Source organism: Enhydra lutris, unplaced genomic scaffold, assembly GCF_002288905.1.
Source record: "Enhydra lutris kenyoni isolate GAN:26980312 unplaced genomic scaffold, ASM228890v2 scaffoldscaffold8, whole genome shotgun sequence".
NCBI classification, from domain to species: Eukaryota; Metazoa; Chordata; class Mammalia; order Carnivora; family Mustelidae; genus Enhydra; species Enhydra lutris.
In genome coordinates this window covers 2,938,622-2,958,841 of record NW_019154092.1, presented here as the reverse complement: position 1 = coordinate 2,958,841, position 20,220 = coordinate 2,938,622, and the positions used below count along the sequence as shown (strand labels likewise).

At 38.7% G+C, this 20,220-nt stretch overlaps 1 protein-coding gene across 1 annotated transcript in view; it reads left to right on the top strand.

The window, feature by feature from the left end:
- Positions 1-20,220, top strand: part of LOC111142671 (clathrin heavy chain like 1) — a 114,525-nt gene that overhangs the window by 12,581 nt on the left and 81,724 nt on the right. The window contains exons 3-4 of the mRNA XM_022495975.1: positions 8,068-8,336; positions 17,684-17,891. Coding sequence (XP_022351683.1) covers positions 8,068-8,336; positions 17,684-17,891 — 477 coding nt within the window. The remainder of the gene's footprint in view (positions 1-8,067; positions 8,337-17,683; positions 17,892-20,220) is intronic.

The following is a 20,220-nucleotide window of genomic DNA, read 5'->3' as shown; positions in this document are numbered from 1 at the left end:
ACTGGCCACACATCTGAAGTTGAACAAGTTGGGTTTATTACTTGTTTCAGAAAGGGCGAAACCACACCATGGGGAGCTTGGACATATCACACTATTATTAGAAGGTGTTAGAAGGAAACTTTTGTAGGATTTGGGATTTCATTGGGTGTTTGGGGATGGTCTAAGGAAACACGAGTTTGCTGTAGATTGGGTACTGTTAGAAAGTGGGACTAATTTTATAATTAGGTTATCTCAGTGAATCTTAGCTATAAGGAAGGGCATAGAGTGAAGATAAAGTTGGCATTGGTTAAAGAAGTAGCAGCCATGAGAGGGGCTGTTTGGTATTTTGTGCATTGCACATTTACCTTGTTTTTGTCTGTACTTAGTAAAATTCTGAAGCGACATTTACCTTGTTTTTGTCTGTAGTTAGTAAAATTGTTTTGTCTCACTTTATCATGGTCTTAGAGGGACTTGTCTGAAGTTGGTGTTCTCTGAGATGGTTATGTCCACTAGGAGAGCAACATGGCCTGGATGTGAGGACCAGGGGCTGCTCCTTTTTTTTTTTTTTTTTTTTTCCCATTCTCGGTGTTCATATGAATTTTTTTCAGCTATAGTAATTGAGTGCTGTTTTCTTTTGCATGAGGGAGTGTGAGCTGTGGAACCAAATTGATAAAATTTTAAGTATCCTATTTTTACTGCAATCTTGTGGCCATTAGGATGATCTTGGACCCTTATAGTACAAATTGTGAGCAAGGGTAGCACTGTGTTTCAAAGACCCTAGACCAAAATGAGGAAAACTGTTTTTTTTTTTAAAGGTATTTGTACAGTGGCTGAATTACAGAGGTAATTTAATTATACTTTTATTGTTTCATATGACTTAGCTGCTGCATAGGTCCCAGTGTGAAAGCATGACAGTGAAGTCAAGGGTACTGGTCTTGAATCTCACAGACCTCATTTTGACTGGTGATGTCTTGTGATTGGAAAGGGGCTCGTGATGAGAAGGACCTCTTTTTTAAAAAGGTCTGCCTTCACAGTTTGTCCTTTTATTTGGCTGAGAGCTCCTGAGATGCTCAGCCCCTATCACTGCCCATCCTTCTGGAGATACTTAGAGCAGATTCACTCACCCCAGTCTCTCTTCAGACTGTCTCTACTGGTGCTTTTGTGGTGAACATTTTAAAACCAGAGATACAATTTTACCCTTGACTAAAGATCAGGAGGCAGTAAGGGGTGGGGGTTAGAATTCGTCAGCAGTTGCTCATCATCCTAATGGAACATTAATACTCTAAGTGAGGGACCAGTAAACTGTTCGGTTTTGTACAGTCCCAAATAAGAATGGTTTTTATATTTTTATTTGTTTATTTTTAGAAGATTTTATATATTTATTTGCTTGACAGAGAGAGACAGTGGGAGAGGGAACACAAGCAGGGGGTGTGGGAGAGGGAGAAGGAGACTCTCTGCTGAGAGCCTGATGCGGGGCTTTGTCCCAGGACCTCGGGATCATGACCCAAGCCAAAAGCAGATGCTTAATGACTGAGCCAGCCAGGCGCCCCAGGTTTTATATTTTTAAAGAGTTGTAAAAACAGATACGTGACAAAGATCCTATATATCCCTAAATAGAAAAAGTTGACTGACTACTTGCGTTACTGGTCCAAGTATATTTTTTACTTTTATCATGAATCGTAGCACTTTGAGTAGTCATACGTGTTTCTTTTGCGAACTCTACCTTTTTCCCTTAATTTTTAGCGGTAGGTTGCGTAAAGGCTTATAATAATAGTGCCAGCCTAGCACTTAGCTCTTGGCCCAGATAGGGAGGGGAGAGGTGGTGAGATGGAGCCCCCTTGTGGTAGCACATTCTTTACGCTGGCAACTGGAATCTGACAGCAGATTGATTCCCAAAGGAGATTGGTAGGGTTTTCTTGTTTTGTTTTATTCTTTGTGATGCTAAATATTTGGCACATCATGTAAAACAAGTTCTTTTTAACCAGTCTAAGGAGAACTTCACAAGTTTTCGAAGTAGAGGAAATTTCCTCTGTGATCCCAGGCTATTTGAAACTAAAAGGTACCCCCATCCTACAGTTGAACTTCTAGTCTAGTCTTTTTTCTTTCTTAACCATTTTATTCAGGTATAATTTAAATGCCATAAAATTCACTTACTCTAAGCGTAGAGTTCAGTGTTTTTAGTAAATTTATTGAGCTATGGAACCACCACCATGCTCTGGTTTTAGAACATTTCTACTACCCCCAAAAGTTCCTTTATTCCTGTTTGCAGTCATTTTCCACTTCCTCCCTCAGCCCTAGGCAGCTACTGATCTGTTTTCTGGCTTTATAGATTTGCCATTTCTGGACATTTCAAATAAATCATACAACATACAGTCTTTTATACCTGGCTTCTTTCAGTTAGCATAGTATGTTTGAGGTTCATCCACACTGTAGCTTAAATCAGTAGTTAGTTCTTTTTTATGGGTGAGTAAGATTCCAATACTCCACTATTCCATGGATATATCACATTTTGTTTCTCTGTTTACCAGTTTAATGGACATTTGGATTGGTACCAGTTTTTGGCCATTAAGGATATTGCTGCTGTCCACACTTGCCTTCAAGTCTTTGTGTAGATGTATATTTCCATTTTTCTTGGGTAAATGCCTAGGAGTGGAATTGTTGGATCATATGATAATTTTTTTTTTTAGCTTTTTTAAGATACCACCAAACTGTTTTCCAGAATGACTACCATTTTACATTCTTGCCAACAAGGTATGAGCATTCTAGTTTTTGTAACATATATGCAAACTTGATACTGATATTATCTTTTTTTATTATAGCAGTTCCATTTGTATATCTTTTTTACTTTGCTTTTTTAACCACTAATGTATCTTGTTAGAGAAATGTCTCTTTAAATCTTTTGTCCATTTCTTAGCTGGCTTATTTGTCTTATTGAATGTTGAGGGTTCTTTATATATTCTGGGTATAAACACTTACCAACTATGTGAGCTACATATTTTCTCCCAATTTGTAGCTTATTTTTTTATTTTCCTAGTGTATCTTTTAAAGAAAAAAGTTTAAATTTGATAAACTGCAGTTTACCAGTTTTTTTTCTTTAATGGATCATGATTTTGGAGTCCTACCTGTGAGTGTTTAGCCTAACCCAAGATCATGATTTTCTATTTTTTCTTCTAATGGTTTTTTAGTTTTAATTCTTGCATTTAGGTCCATAGTCTGTTTTGAGTTCATTTTTGTGTATGGTGTGTGGTAAGCTGCTGCTGCTACTGCTGCTTCTTCCTCTTCTTCCTCTTCTCCTTCCTCTTTGACTTCTTCTTCCTTGTCACCTCTGCCGCTGCCTCCTCCCTTTTCCCCTCCTCCTCCCTTCTTTTTTGGTGGAATAAGGGCATTCAGTTGTCCCACCCAGAACCATTTGTTGAAAACACTGTTCTTCCCAAATGAATTATCTAGACACCTTTGGTAGAAGTCAATTGACCATGAATAGAAAGATCTATTTCTGGGCTCTCATTTCTATTTCATTGATCCATATGCCCAGCCTTGTGCCAATTACTTGATGACCGTGGCTTTATGGTAAGTTTGAAACCAGATAGTATTGGTAATTCAACTTCGTATTTTTCAAAATAGTTTTTTTTTAAAAGATTTTATTTATTTATTTATTTTAAAAGATTTTATTTATTCATTTGACAGAGAGAGAGATCACAACTAGGCAGAGAGGCAGGCAAAGAGAGAGGGAGAAGCAGGCTTCCTGCTGAGCAGAGAGCCCAACGGCTCTATTCCAGGACCCTGAGATTGTGACCTGAGCCGAAAGCAGAGGCTTAACCCACTGAGCCACCCAGGCTTCCCTATTTATTTATTTTTAGAGAGTGCACAAGGAGAGGGGCAAGCAGTGGGGGAGGGAGAGGAAGAAGGAGAGAATCGCCAGCGGACTCTGCACTGAGCTCAGAGCCCTACACGGGGCTCAGCTGGATTTCACAACCTTGAGATCATGACCTGAGCCGAAACCCAGAGTCACAGGCTTAACCGACTGAGCTATCCAGGTGTGCCCCATGATTGTTTTTGTTTGTAGCTGGATTTGGTTTATTCATATTTTAAGGGCTTTTCTGTGCATTTTTGTGATGATTAGTCTGTGGTTTCTTTTCTTGTAATGTTTCTGACTTTGGAATTAGGTTAGTATTGGCCTTACAGGATGAGGTAGGAAGGGGTCCCTTTTCTGCTTTCTGAGTTTGTGAAAGACTTGTTTCTTCTATCATCTTTGAGTATTTGAATTCAATAGTGAAAGCCTTCTGAGGTTGGGTTTTTCTTTTAGATGGTTTTAAACTAAGAATTCTTTTACTTGCTGTAAATCTGTTCAGATTTTCTTTCTTGTGTCAGTTTTGGTAATTGATCTTTCTAGGAATATATATCTGGGTCCTCTAAGTCCTCTAATGTGTTGACATAAAATTGTTTATACCATTCACTCATAATCCTCTTAATTTCTTCAAGATCATCTATGAGGTCCTATCTTTTTTTTAATGTATTTTTTTAATTTTAGAATTATTTATTTATTTGACAGAGAAATCACAAGTAGGCAGAGAGGCAGGAAGAGAGAGATGGGGAAGCAGGCTCCCTGTTGACCAGAGAGCCCGATCAGGACCTTGAGACCGTGACCTGAGCTGAACGCAGAAGCTTAACCCACTGAGCCACCCAGGCACCCAGAGGTCCTCTCTTTATTTCTGATTTTGGTAATTTGGGTCTTATCTGTTTTCTTGATCAGTCTAAGGCTTGTCAGTTTTCTTTTTCTTTTTTTTTTTTTTTAAGATTTTATTTGTTTATTTGACAGAGAGATCACAAGTAGGCTGAGCAGCAGGCAGAGAGAGAGGGGGAAGCAGGTTCCCCACTGAGCAGAGAGCCCAATGTGGGACTCTATCCCAGGACCCTGAGATCATGACCTGAGCTGAAGGCAGAGGCTTTAACCCACTGAGCCACCCAGACACCCTTTTATTTATTTTTTTTAAGATTTTATTTATTTGTCAGAGAGAGCACAAGCAGGGGAAGCAGTAGGCAGAGGGAGAAGCAGGCTCCCCACTGAGTAAGGAGACCAGGGCAGGACTCAATCCCAGGGTGCTGGGATCATGACCTGACCTAAAGGCAGACACTTAACTGAGCCTCCCAGGCATCCCATTTTCTTGATTGTTGTGAAAAGCCAACTTTTTGTTTTATTGATTTTCTTTTATTATTTTTCTGTTTTCTTTCCTTGATTTTTGTTCCAAATTTTTATTTTTTGTTGCTTTGGGTTTAGTTTGTTCTTTTTGTAGTTTATTAAGGTGGAAACTTACTTTATTGATTTGAGATACTATTTTCTGATCTTGACGTTTAAGATTATGTATTTTTCTTTATGTACTGCCTTAGCTGCAACCCCAAAATTTATATGTTGTGCTTTTTATTTCATTCATTTCAACATATTTTCTAATTTTCTTTGTAATTTATTCTTTGACCCTTGGGTTATTTAGAAGTGTGTTGTTGATGGGGCGCCCAGGTGGCTCAGTGGGTTAAAGCCTCTGCCTTGGGCTCAGGTCATGATCTCAGGGTCTTGGGATGGAGCCCTGCATTGGGCTCTCTGCTCAGCAGGGAGCCTGCTTTCTCCTCTCTCTCTGCCTGCCTCTCTGCCTGCTTGTGATCTCTCGCTCTCTGTCAAATAAATAAATAAAATCTTAAAAAAAGAAGTTGTGGCTAAATATAATGAAATTTATTATCTTAACGATTTTTTAGTGTATAGTTCAGTGTTATTAAATACATTCATATTGTTGTACACCCATTAAGGTCAGAACTATTTTCCTTTTGCAAAACTGAAACACTGTACTCATTAAACAGTATCTGCTCATTCCTTCCTCTCCCAGTCCCTAGAACCACCATTCTGCTTTCTGTCTCTATGATTTTGGCTAGTCTACCTACATAATATATGTAGAATCATACAGTATTGGTTTTTTATGATTGGATTATTTCACTTAGCATGATGTATTTCTTTGTTGCTTGCAATCTTCTTTGATTCAAAGTTTATTTTGTCTGAAATTAACCATCCCTGCTCTCTTTTGATTACAATTTACATGGAATATCTTTTTTCATCCTTTCATTTTGACCTCTTTGTGTCTTTAGATCTAAAGTGAGTCTTCGTAGACAGCATATAGTTGGATCATGTTTTTATATCTGTTCTGCCAGTCTGTGTCTTTTGATCCATTTACAGTTAATGTATTAATGATGAGGAAGGACTTCTATCATTTCACTATTTGTTTTTCATATACTTTATGCTTTTTTGTCCTTCATTTCCTGTATTACTATCTTTGCTTATGTTTAGTTGATTTTTTTCAGTGAAAACATTTAAATTTCTTCTTTTTTTTTGTGTACATTCTATAGCTGTTTTTTGTTTGTTTGTTTGTTTGTTTGCTGTGGGGACTGTGTTTAACATCCTGAAGTTGTAACAGTTTAATTTGAAATTTTGCCAGTTTAACATCAATAACATACAAAAAGTCTGGCTTTTACATCTCCATTCCCACCTCTTTTATTGTTACTGTCACAGAATTACATCTTTATACATAATTTGTCCAAAAGCATAAATTTATTCTTTCTAATGCATTCATTTCTTGAGTTATATAGAAAACAAAAAGTGTAGTTACAAACCAGTTATAATACTAGATTTTAGACTACTCATTGATTTTTGTAATGTTTTAGTCTATTAAATCATGTTGAAAACAAAAAGTAGAGTTGTAAGCCAAAGTTACAAAAGTACAAGCTTTTATAATCACCCACGTATTTACCTTTATTGGGATCTTTATTTCTTCATATGGCTTTAAATTATTTTATAATGTCCTTTCATTTCAATCTGCAGGACTTCCTTTAGTGCTGTGGTAACAAACTCCCTTAGCTTCTGTTTATCTTAGAATGTCTTGATTTCTCCCTCATATTTGAAAGACAGATTTGCTGGATATAGGATTCTTGGTTGGCAGGGACTTTGTTTTCCTTTTAATGATATTACAGTTCTTTTAAAAATTTTATTTCCAAAGTGTTTGCTACTGGCATCTGGGAATTCAATTGATATTTTTGTATATTGACCTCATACCCTGCAGTATTGTTAATAGTTGCCTATTCTGATAATGGCTTTATAGATTTGTAAATTCCTTAGGATTTTCTTTGTAAAAGTTGTTTGTGAATAAAGGCAGTTTTATTTCCTCCTTCATCTTTATGCCTTTCATTTTTCTCATGTTATTACAGTAGCTAGGATATCCAACACAGTGCCAGGTAGAAGTGGCCAGAGAAATAATCCTTGTGTTGGTCCTGATTTGGGAGGAAGCAGTATTTCATGCTAGCTCTGAGTTTTGCATAGATACAAAGATCAGAACTTAGCTTTTTATCAGAGGTGGAAACGACAGGAGTCTCTTGCCAGAGGATGGATGCTAAAGTCTTTTTCTAGAACCTAGCTATCCCATTGGATGCTAGCCATGTGAAGCTGTTTCAATTTAAATTAATTAAACTTAAAGTAAAAGTTCAGTTTCCTTAAATGTGTCTTAGCAGACACGTTTCAAGTACCTAATAGCCATATGTAGCTAGGGTCTTCCATACTGGAAGTGCAAGTACAAAACATTTCCAACGTTGTAGAAAATTCTGTTTGACATCACTAGTCTAAAATTTAAGATAAAACGACCCTGTTTTCTGGAGAAGTTGTTTAATTTGAAGGGATGATGGTATTCTTTCCTGAAAGTTGGAGGCACCAGACAAAGAAAGAATGTCTTGTTTTTGCTAACTTACCCAGGAAAGTATTTTAAAACTAGAAGATACCAATTTAAAATTGATTCTCTTGATAGTTGCTTCAAAAAGAACTAATTTCTGATTGTTATTCATACACTTTTACATTCCTCTGAGGAAGAAGGCTTTTCTCAATATTAAGACATCAAAGTGTGGTTAATTGCACTCAGGCAGCTCTTTTCCCTTCTTAATCAGATTACTTGTAAGTAGTACAACTTAAAGTAATATTAAAAGGATTCAGAATTAAGAGTGTAAGAATTTGTCTTTCAGATTTTTAATTTATCTTTCTCTAATCTTCATCACATCAAATACTAGCTGGGAAGACACTTCAAATCTTTAATATTGAAATGAAGAGTAAAATGAAGTCTCATACAATGGCAGAAGAGGTGATATTCTGGAAATGGGTCTCTGTAAACACTGTTGCCTTGGTGACTGAGACCACAGTCTACCACTGGAGCATGGAAGGCGACTCTCAACCTGTGAAGATGTTTGATAGACATGCCAGTCTGGCAGGGTGCCAGATGATCCACTACCGGACTGATGAGTACCAGAAGTGGCTGCTCCTCATTGGCATCTCAGCTCAGGTAAGGTTTTGGCTACCTTCAAGAAGGTCTGATACAATGTAGAGGTGTAATACTGAAGTTGGTACAGGTGTGAGGCAGAAGAAATAGGCCCAGGCCTAAAAGAAATAGAGGTAACAAGAAATCCAAACTTTGGATCACATAAAAATTTTAGGTTAACTTTGGCCCATTGACTACACTGCATTCCATCAGATTACTGATATTCATCCTGAAAACTTTCTGGCACAGTTTTGAGAAGTGAATTGCTGAGGAATTTTGTAGAGCGACTTGGAACCTATAGGTTTATGGGAGGTAGTTTTAGGGCTCTATTTTAAGGGCTTTAATGGAATATTACTAATTCATACACTTTTTTTTAAAGATTTATTGAAGAGAAAGCAAGTGATCACAGGAGGGAGAGGCAGCGGGAGGAGAGGGAGAGAAAGTCTTAAGCAGACTCCTCGCTGAGCACAGAGCCTGATGTGGGGCTTGATCTCACATCCTTGAGATCATGACCTGAGCCAAAACCAAGAGTTAGACACTTAAAACTGACTGTACCACCCAGGGGTTCCTACTAATTCATAAACTTTTATGATGAAAGGGGTAACTTTCTGCTGTGCTTCCTTTTTTCGTTCTTGGTGGCTAATCTAGTCACCAGATACTTCACTACAGGATGTATGACTTTAGATCTTTATTAGCTAATGCTGGCCATTAAATCATCTTCCATAGCCTAGTGGGAAAAGTATAAATGTGGGATTCTAGCACCTAGAAAACTGTCAGACATTTGAAGAGAGTGCTGTGTGAGAATACCTTAAGTTAGAGAGGCCCCATGACAGAGGGGGCCTCTAAGCTGTGTTTTGCCACCTTTAAGAGTGCACTTGGAAAGGAAACTGTGTGAATGGCTCTTTCTGGGAGTCTGGGGTCATCACTTTGGCTAATACCTATCAGATGCTTAAGAGGCAGCTAGAGGGGCAAGGGTAAGAGATGGGTGGAGACAAGACTGAGGTGCATGCTGCTGGCAGTTGGAATTCTGCAGTAGATTTTAAAGTGAGAGTGATAGGATTTATTTTCCTTCTCCGCAGCATAATGGGGTCAAAATAATGCTATCAGTGATGTTGAAGAGGGCCCACCATGAAGACTGGAGGCTGGGAAGCTAGTTGACAGGCAGATACAGGAAGAAAGCCATATAGTGTGTTCTGAAGTAAAGACATATATGAGAAAGATGAAGAGTGAGCGAAGATGGAACAGATACCTCTCTCCACTTTGGGAGTCTCCTCTACTCTGTAACTCCCAGGAGAAGTGAGCCATGAGTGATTGATTGATTGATTGATTGATTGATTGATTGATTTTTTAGAGATTTTATTTATTCATTTGACAGAGATCACAAGTAGACAGAGAGGCAGGCAGAGAGAGAGAGAGAGGGAAGCAGGCTCCCCGCTGAGCAGAGAGCCGGACGCGGGACTCGATCCCAGGACCCTGAGATCATGACCCGAGCCGAAGGCAGCGGCCCAACCCACCGAGCCACCCAGGCGCCCCGAGCCATGAGTGATTTAGATGGAAGCACTGGCATTGGAGATGAACAGGAGAGGCAAGGCTTGAGATTTTATATCTCAACACTCAATGTGGGGCTCAGACTCACAACCCTAAGATCAAGAGTCACATGCTCGGGGTGCCTGGGTGGCTCAGTGGGTTAAAGCCTCTGCCTTCAGCTCAGGTCATGATGCCAGGGTCCTGGGATTGAGTCCCATGTCGGGCTCCCTGCTTGGCGGGAAGCCTGCTTCTCCCTCTCCCACTCCCCCTGCTTGTGTTCCCTCTCTCTTGTTGTGTCTTCCTCTGTCAAATAAATAAATAAAATCTTAAAAAAAAAAAAAAGAGTCATATGCTATACCGACTCAGCCAGCCAAGTGCCACAAGGCAAGGCTTGAGATTTTAGAGGTGAAGTGACTAGAACTTGGTGATGCATGGGATGCCTCTCGGGGAGAGGAGAGTTCGAAGATGGCCTAACATTTGTCTCAGAATTCTGAGGCATAGATGAGGTCAGAGTTGAAGTACCTCTGCTCTAACCCTTCATCTTTATATTACACTGACGAGTTTGTCTCCTCAGGTGACCTAGTAGTTGTTTGGTGTAACTTAAGGGACTTGCTTAATCACAGAGCCTTTTAGTGATAGACCCATGGCTTCCTTTCAGCCCCAGTTACTTCTTATTGTCAGGTTAAGCTGGAATGAGAATATATTTGTAGGAAACCTCATATCATATCTGGAATAATGGGCATTCCCATTGCTCCTGCACATGATAATAACATTATAATGATTCACCCACGACAGCTTGTTTGGGCCTGATTGCCCAGGCTTTCATAAAAGGAATAATTTTACACCTAGGACATTTTCTGTGATGTAGCATTTGTTATCTGGAATAATTTCCTCTTGGGGAGTTACTAACCCTAGATAGATGCTGTGTATGGAGTGTTTCTCATGTGGAAACTCGACCTTTGGTTTTCTATTGAAAGGAATTAGATGTTGCTGGCTCTTACGGTAGGCAGAGATTGCACCCAGTTCTGGTGTTGCTAATGGAAATGACGTTAGTGAAGTGTTTGTGATGTGAGGGGTGAGGAGTGTACCTTACATGGAGCCTGCAGATGCTGGGATGAATCACGAGAGAGTCACAAACAGGTAAAATCTGTATGACATATGCTGTCATGGTGAATTTTCAAGGTGGTATGGGTACGAAAAGAAAAATTGATTCACTCTACCTTTGAGAAGCCAGGAGGGGAGCTGGAAGATCCCTCTTCCCTAGCCCTTCATGCTATTCAAGAGTCAACGAGAAAGCTGTGCTTTTTGAGCCATTATGTTGCTTTCAGAAAGAAGGCCCTCGATATATAGGACCCTCAACCAAGGAACAAAATTAGTCACAGTTTAGCGTTTATCACTCTTCCCAAATACTTGCCCAAAATACTTTTTGTTTTTGAATTTCCTCTTTACTTCATGAAGCTCAGTCTTTGTACTGAATCTGGTCTGGAAATAAATTTGTTCCCCCAGAAATGATGAGGTCTGAGGGGTTGGAATGAAGCTTTAAGCTGATACTTAACAAAACTAGATCATAGTTAATTCATTCCACTTTTTAACTGCCTCTAATACTTTCTCAAAAGCCCTTTGCTCCAGTTTGACCTGAGTACTTCAAGTATATTATTCTTCTTAGCCAGAGGTCAGCATATTTTTTCTATAAAGGCTTAGATAGTAAATGTTTTTTGCTTTGTGGGCCAAAAATATTTGGTCTCTGTCACAACTACTCAGCTGTGAAGTTTTAATACAGGCAGACTTAGACAATATGTAAGTGAATAGCCATGGCTTCATGCCAGTACAACTTTATTTACCGAAACAGTTGGGACAAACCATATTGAAATAAAAAGGATTAGTAGAGACTACAAGAATATTGTATACCAGTAAATTAAATAACTTAGATGAAAGGACTAATTCCCGGAAAGACATAGATTACTGAAAATAGCTCAAGAAGAAGTAGAAATTCTGAATAGGCCTATACAATAAATTAAGACACTCAATTAGTAATGGAAAAACTACCCACAAAGAAAAACTCTGACCCAGATGGTTTCACTGGTTAATTCTACCAAATATTCAAAGAAAAATTAGTACTAATCCTTCACAAACTTTTCCAAAACATAGAAGAGAAGGGATTACCTCTCAGTTCATTCTATGAGGCCCATCAGTACCCAGATACCAAAAACAAAGACATCACAAGAAAATTGCAGGCCACTCTCTCCTCTGATTGTAGATGCAGAAATCTTCAACAATATACTAGTGAGCTGTATCCAGCAACATATAAAAAGAATTGTGTATCATGACCAAGTGGGACTTATCTGGGAATACCAGGTAGGTTTAATATCCAAAAAACAATTCAAATAATGAACAATATTAATAGAATAAAAGACAAAAACCTTTTGGTCATCTCAGCAGATGCAGAAAAAAGCATATGATAAAACCCAACACATTTCATGATAAAAATGCTCAACAAACTAGGAATAGAACGGAACTTCCTTAACATGATAAAGGGCTTCAGAGAAAAACAACTAGCATCTTACTTAATAGTGAAAGACTGAAATTTTTCCCAAGATCAGAACAAGACAGAGATACCTACTTTTGCCACTTCTGTTCAACATCAGACTAGAGATCTAGTTAGAGCAATCAGAAAAGAATACAAGGCATCCTGGTTTGAAAGGAAGAATTATAGCTATCTCTGTTTGCAGATGACATGATTTTATATATTGAAAATATTAAGGTATCTAATAAAAAATTCTAGAACTAACAAGTACTAGGTTGTAGAGTACAGGATCAGTATACAGAAATCAGTTGTGTTCCTACACACTTGCAATGAACAATTCAGAAATGAAATTTCATTCACAGTAGCATCAAAAAGAATAAAATACTTAGGGATAAATTTAATGAAAGAAGTATTTAACTTATATCCTTAAAACTATGAAACACTGTTGAAAGTAATTAAAGAAGATCTAAATAGATGGGAAAACATCTCGTGCTCATGGATCATAATAGTTAATATTTTTAAGATGTTAGTACTCCCCAGCCTGATCTGCAAATTCACTGTAATCCCTATCAGAATATCAGCTAAGTTCTTCTTAGAAATTGATAAGCTAACCCTAAAATCATGTGGAATTGCAGGAAACTCAAAATAGCCAAAATAGTCTTGATGAAAACAACAAAATAAGAGTACTCATACTTCCCAATTTCAAAGCTTGCTACAAACCTACAATGATCAAGACAGTTGGGGCACCTGGGTAGCTCAGTGGGTTGGGCCTCTGCCTTCGGTGGAGGTCGTGGTCTCAGGGTTCTGGGATTGAGCCCCACATTGGGCTCTCTGCTCAGTGGGGAGCCTGCTTCCCCCTCTCCCTCTGCCTGCCTCTCTGCCTACTTGTGATCTCTCTCTCTCTGTCAAATAAATAAATAAAATATTTTAAAAAATCAAGACATTATGGTACTAAAATAGAAATAGACACATAGATCAATAAGGTAGAATTGAGAGTCCATAGATAATACTCTTACATTTATGGTCTGTTGGGTTTTTTAATAAGGATGCCAAGACAGTTCAACAGAGGAAAGAATAGTCTGTTCAACAAATGGTTTGGGATTACTGGCTATCCATATATACAAAAGCATAAAGCTAAACCCCTACCTCTCATCATACTAAAAATTAACTCAAAATGGATCAGACTCAAATGTAAAAGCTGAAGCTGTAAACCTCTTAGAAGATAACATAGGAGCAAATCTTAGTGACCTTGAGTTAAGCAGAACCTTTGTAAATGCAGCATCAAAAGCATGAGCAACAAAAGAAAAACATATAAAAGCACAAGAAGCCTGCTTCCTCCTCTCTCTCTCTCTCTCTGCCTGCCTCTCCGTCTACTTGTGATCTCTCTCTGTCAAATAAATAAATAAAATCTTTAAAAAAAAATTCCCCTCCTTTTGCTTTTGTAACTTAACAGAGTTTAAAGATCTTTCTCTGAAGATTACATATAGATTGCAGCATGTATTCGACAGTGTTGCTTACTAATATCCTTCTGGGGCAGTAGTTTTTGACACCAGTCACCCCATCCTATAAATATTTCTTTGCTTTCCCTTGCTGTTTCCCCAAATCTATTCCTTTCAGTCTGTTCTATATTTTCTTCTTTTGCGTCTCTTGCCTGAGGTCTGCTGGTGGCCTCCATGCCAGGGGGAGATTACGATCTCTTTCGGCTGGCTAAAGAAGGATGCCGCAGAGCTGGGCTGGCAAAGTTCAATGACAAAATTAGAATCCAAGCAGATCTTAACAGGCTGGAATCCAACTAGTTGACATTTAACAGGTATAAATATAGGGTCTTATGCATTGGTTTTAAAATACAGAAAACGTACGTTGATGTAATTTGAGAGAAGTTCTGTAAAGCATGATAAAAATGTAATTTTTAAAGTACCCTGAACTAACCTAGTCCTAGAATTTTAGGTTAGTTCTAGAAAAGACCTTCATAGGTCCTCATTTACAGAGCTCCCTCTTTAAGCTAGGAAAAGACTTGCTGATAAGTTTAACATATAAAATCTATATTTTTAAGTTACTTTAAAGATTTTTTTTTTAATTTATTTGACAGAGATCACAAGTAGGCAGAGAGGCAGGCAGAGAGATGGGGAAGTAGGCTCCCCGCTGAGCAGAGAGCCTGATGTGGGGCTCTATCCCAAAACCCTGGGATCATGACCTGAGCTGAAGGCAGAGGCTTTAACCCACTGAGCCACCCAGGCGCCCCATGTTACTTTAAATTATTTTCTTAACTGCCTAAAACTTGTAACTTCTTTACTAATTAATTATTGAACATCCATGTGCTGGGCACAGTGATAAGGCAGTGAATGAGTCTGAGGAGACATATACAGAGGGAGAAAGGACTAGCATCTTCAAAGACAAGAGGCATGAAAACCTGGGATGTTCAGTGCAACTGGAACGTTTTGGCTCTTTGATACAGGCAATTGGTGTTTTCACCAACGGCCCTGTGTAAACACAGCTGCAACCCTCCCCATTCAGACTACTGTCCCTAAACCCCTTAAATATAGAAACCACTGGACTGTTGGATGAGTAATTTCTTTTTATGTTTTCCCCAGTGTCAGATTTGAATTTGGATTCATTTAATTGCAGGTCTTGAGAACAGAAAAGGATTATTAGATAGTGTCTTGTGTACTTTTGCTTAACTCGTGTATGGACTGTTTTAAATGTGTATCTAGGTTACCTTTCAGAGTAATTATTATAGGAATCAGGAATCCTTAGCTACAGCTTCTAACTAATGAGAAAAAATCGCTTTGAGCACACCACTTCTCTGGAATTCTGTTTCTGCATATGGAGTAAAGCTTAGCGGTATTTGATATTTTATTTCTTTACTTTTTTATTTATGACTTATTTATGTATATACAGAGAGAGAGAGAGGCATGCACGCACAGTGGGGAGAGCAAGAGGGAGAATCCAAAACAGAACCCTTCCCTTGTTGAGCGTGGAGCCCACCGCAGGGCTTGATCCCACGACCTGAGATCATGACCTGAGGTGAAATCAGGAGTTGGAGGCTCAGCTGACTGATCAGCCAGGCGCCCGGGTATTTGATATTTTGGATGTAAAAGTTATTTTGGTGGGATTGTCCTGTGTTTGGCTGGACTCAGTCACTAATATTTAAGAACGTACTGTGCTCAGGAGATTGGGTATAGGTGTTTCTTGATATTTGGAGTTGAAATCAGAATGTTGCCATATTAATTCAAAATGATCCCCAAACTAAGAATAAAGTGAAAATTTAGAAAATCTGGGCCCACTTAAGTGTATGACTCTGATATGTAAAGATTTGATAGTGTTGGGTGTTGGGTGCTTGAATGTTAGGGTGCTCTCTAAATTTACTATATGCTTATATAGTATAATGTTTACAATAATTCATAATAAAAAATAAAGGAGACCGTGTAGGTCTCTTGGGAACTTACTTCACCCTGTTTACTTCCCCCTCCTCCCCCCTCCCCACCTCTGCTCCCAATGGAACTTTTCATTGCCCTCTTATCAGCAACTTCATATAGTTTAACCTAATAGTAATGGTTAGTCTCCAAAAGTCTGTGGGCTCTGAATAGTGTGACTGTATCTTATGTATCTTACTGTTTTTGGAGTCTAGTTAGTGGCTAGTAGGTAGTATGTTTTCAGTACTTATTTATGGAATGAATGTGTGAAAATTACTTGCTATGAAAAAGTCTCAACTTTCATTCACTACATTTACTGCATTAAGCTGCTACTTCAGATGTGTGAAAATAAAACGTGAATTTCAAACAACTCAGTATTGTGGTTCAGAGCACGAGCTTTATTCACAACTGTCCCCCTCATTAATCAGCATTGTGATTCTGGGAAGATGTCTTAATCTAAAAACCGTGTGTTGCATTAGTGTAAATTGTGTGTGGCATAACTTGCCTCCTGAGTTAGCAGAAAGGTCAGATGAGGTGACCTGTTGTCCTCCAGCCTGTTCTGCTCAGCAGCTGGAATACTTAGTATGTGCTAGACAGACTCTGTATCACAAGAAACAAGTAAGATATAGTCCCTGCTTTTGAGGAGTTCATGGGGAAAAAAAAAATGATAGGATAAAAAATTATACTAGCAGCATGAACAGCCTCATTTGTGCTTCTTCCAAAGGCTGGTAGTTATTTTTAACAAGTCGTCCCTAATCTTTGTTGCTAGCATAAACTTTTATACAAATTCACACAGGGTAACAGTTACTAAAGGGTTAAGTCAGGAGCAGTAGGGTTTGAGTTGAGCAGAACAATATTTAGAAACAAAGATGCTGGGTGCCTGGGTGGCTCAGTGGGTTAAAGCCTCTGCATTCGGCTCAGGTCATGGTCCCAGGGTCCTGGGATCGAGGCCCGCATCGGGCTCTCTGCTCAGTGGGGAGCCTGCTTCCTCCTCTCTCTCTCTGACTGCCTCTCTGCCTACTTGTGATCTCTCTCTCTGTCAAATAAATAAATAAAATCTTTAAAAAAAAAAAAAAGAAACAAAGATGCTTGTAGGTAGATGGGGGCAAGAGAATTTTATAGAAATAAGTATGGTTCTTCATAGGCATGATAGAAATTTCCTGAGTGTGTGTTTTCCCAGGGTTTTTCATTGAAGCTTACCTCATTAATAGGTTTTTATTTAAACCAGGCACTATCTATAAAGTGGTCTTTGGAGAAAGGTGCCTGATTTAAGTTTTACGTAAGTTCAAGCAATCTGTCTACCTCCAAAATGTACTAGATCTTTTGGCTTTTTATTAACCTTAGACTCACCAAGAAATATTTAAACTGACTGAGAAATCAGACTTTATGATTTGTGGGGTTGCTTTAAGGAAAAACTCTTGGTAGTTCTTTTTTATTGCTTGCTTTGGAGAAACCAGTTTTTGTGTTTTCTTCCTTTCTGCTCTCTTTACCTGCCTTCACCTCTCCAAGACCCTCTTCCTGCTGAGGCTGTCCTTATTTGTGAGGTATTCTTTGTGGGCTCCTCCACCCCCTCCTAGCTGATATCTTCCTGTCTCTGGCACTGATGGCATCTTTCCCTCTTCCTGGTTTTATTCTTTTTCTTGTGTGTTCTCATCAGCCTGTGGGATTGTAGGCTCCTTGAGAGTTGATTCATGGCCTGCTGTTGATGGCATTGCCCGTACTTACTAAAGGTATAGAAAAACAAGTCAGTGTTTGCCTTGAATAATCACTTGATGTTAAGTTTTTTCTAAATTCTTATTTAACTTTTCCTCTTCCTTCTGTTAAACTTCCCTAAATAATGGGCTAGATTTTATCTGTTTCAGAGAGGAAAGACTTACTTTTAAATCAAATGTTTCTTTTCTCTTTAGCTCCAAAACCTGGGAATTAATCCAGCCAACATTGGATTCAGTACACTGACCATGGAATCTGATAAGTTTGTATGTGTCCGAGAGAAGGTTGGTGAACAGGCTCAGGTAGTGATTATTGACATGAACGATCCAATGGCGCCGATCAGGCGGCCCATCTCTGCTGAAAGTGCCATCATGAATCCAGCCTCTAAGGTGATAGCTCTGAAAGGTAAGCCTGATGGGATTTTCAGAAAGGAATTTTACCTCTCTTTACCTGCTTTGTTACCTTAAATAGCAGACAACTGTCAATAAACTCACAGGAAAATGTCATCAATAATATTAAACTTAATTCCAAAAGTTTTAGCCAAAGCTGTGTTTTACATACCTTATTTAATGAGAAGTTCCTGAGCACCTGAGTTTTTTGTGACGTCATGCGTATAGGCAAATACAGGAGGGAGCAAATGCCCAGGGCCTCATCCTTATGACTGCTACATCTGGAAGGGCCAACACCACACTGCACATGTTCACCAGGAGGACTGTGTGGTGCCCTGGACCTCATGATGGGCTGCTTTACACTGGTGCTCCAGACATCCTAGAGTATGAGCCAAGGTACTACTTCTCTTGTGAAACACATCGATAACAGTATAGCTGTTGTTTAATAGAATTTTGCTTCCTTGAACTCAGGGGATATTGGGTACTTGAAATCTTGTAGTTATTTGAGAATATAGAATCTTTTCATATTGCCATGATTTGGGAAACTGAAAGGATTATGTATATACTGGACTTGTTAATATTTTATGCAAGGTGTATTATCACTTACCTTGAAAAGTGAAAGTTCTTCCTGGAGCTAAAATTAGTAAATGCCAAATATTAGCTTTGCCTGTGCTCCTGTTTTGTTACAGAAATAGGGTCTACTTTGTCCTTTCAGTAGATAAATGGACATCTGGAAGTTATGACCTTTCTATTTAAGAGAAAGTTGATTTTTTAAAAAGTTTTAAATGATCTTTTCTTCTATCAACTCTATTTCTTGTCAGAATTTTTTTGGGGGCGCCTGGGTGGCTTAGTGGATTAAGCCTCTGCCTTTGTCTTGGGTCATGATCTCCGGGTCCTGGGATTGAGCCCCACATCCGGCTCTCTGCGGCTGCCTCTCTGCCTACTTGTGATCTCTCTCTCTCTCTGTGAAATAAATAAATAAATATTTTTTAAAAATATTTTTTTGAACATGTAGTGTAAATGGTATAAACTAATTTTAGTTGAAAAAATTGCTAACCTTTATGGATTCTTCATGATTCTTTTGGCTTTTCTGTATTTTCTATTTTGCAATATTTTTGAGAGACCTTATCTATCATGTTGTTTGGTGTTTGGTATATTCTCTGTGGGTCTCAGAGATGGCCAGCATTTTAGTCTTCCTGGTCCTCTGATACAGTTCTCTTTACCGGTGTGCACCGTGCATCTCCTGGAGGTGGTTTTTGAAGTGTGGTAGGGGAATGGAGAGAACTCACGATTTAATACTGCCAGTCCCCCCCACCAAAGGCTACTGGCCACACATCTGAAGTTGAACAAGTTGGGTTTATTACTTGTTTCAGAAAGGGCGAAACCACACCATGGGGAGCTTGGACATATCACACTATTATTAGAAGGTGTTAGAAGGAAACTTTTGTAGGATTTGGGATTTCATTGGGTGTTTGGGGATGGTCTAAGGAAACACGAGTTTGCTGTAGATTGGGTACTGTTAGAAAGTGGGACTAATTTTATAATTAGGTTATCTCAGTGAATCTTAGCTATAAGGAAGGGCATAGAGTGAAGATAAAGTTGGCATTGGTTAAAGAAGTAGCAGCCATGAGAGGGGCTGTTTGGTATTTTGTGCATTGCACATTTACCTTGTTTTTGTCTGTACTTAGTAAAATTCTGAAGCGACATTTACCTTGTTTTTGTCTGTAGTTAGTAAAATTGTTTTGTCTCACTTTATCATGGTCTTAGAGGGACTTGTCTGAAGTTGGTGTTCTCTGAGATGGTTATGTCCACTAGGAGAGCAACATGGCCTGGATGTGAGGACCAGGGGCTGCTCCTTTTTTTTTTTTTTTTTTTTTCCCATTCTCGGTGTTCATATGAATTTTTTTCAGCTATAGTAATTGAGTGCTGTTTTCTTTTGCATGAGGGAGTGTGAGCTGTGGAACCAAATTGATAAAATTTTAAGTATCCTATTTTTACTGCAATCTTGTGGCCATTAGGATGATCTTGGACCCTTATAGTACAAATTGTGAGCAAGGGTAGCACTGTGTTTCAAAGACCCTAGACCAAAATGAGGAAAACTGTTTTTTTTTTTAAAGGTATTTGTACAGTGGCTGAATTACAGAGGTAATTTAATTATACTTTTATTGTTTCATATGACTTAGCTGCTGCATAGGTCCCAGTGTGAAAGCATGACAGTGAAGTCAAGGGTACTGGTCTTGAATCTCACAGACCTCATTTTGACTGGTGATGTCTTGTGATTGGAAAGGGGCTCGTGATGAGAAGGACCTCTTTTTTAAAAAGGTCTGCCTTCACAGTTTGTCCTT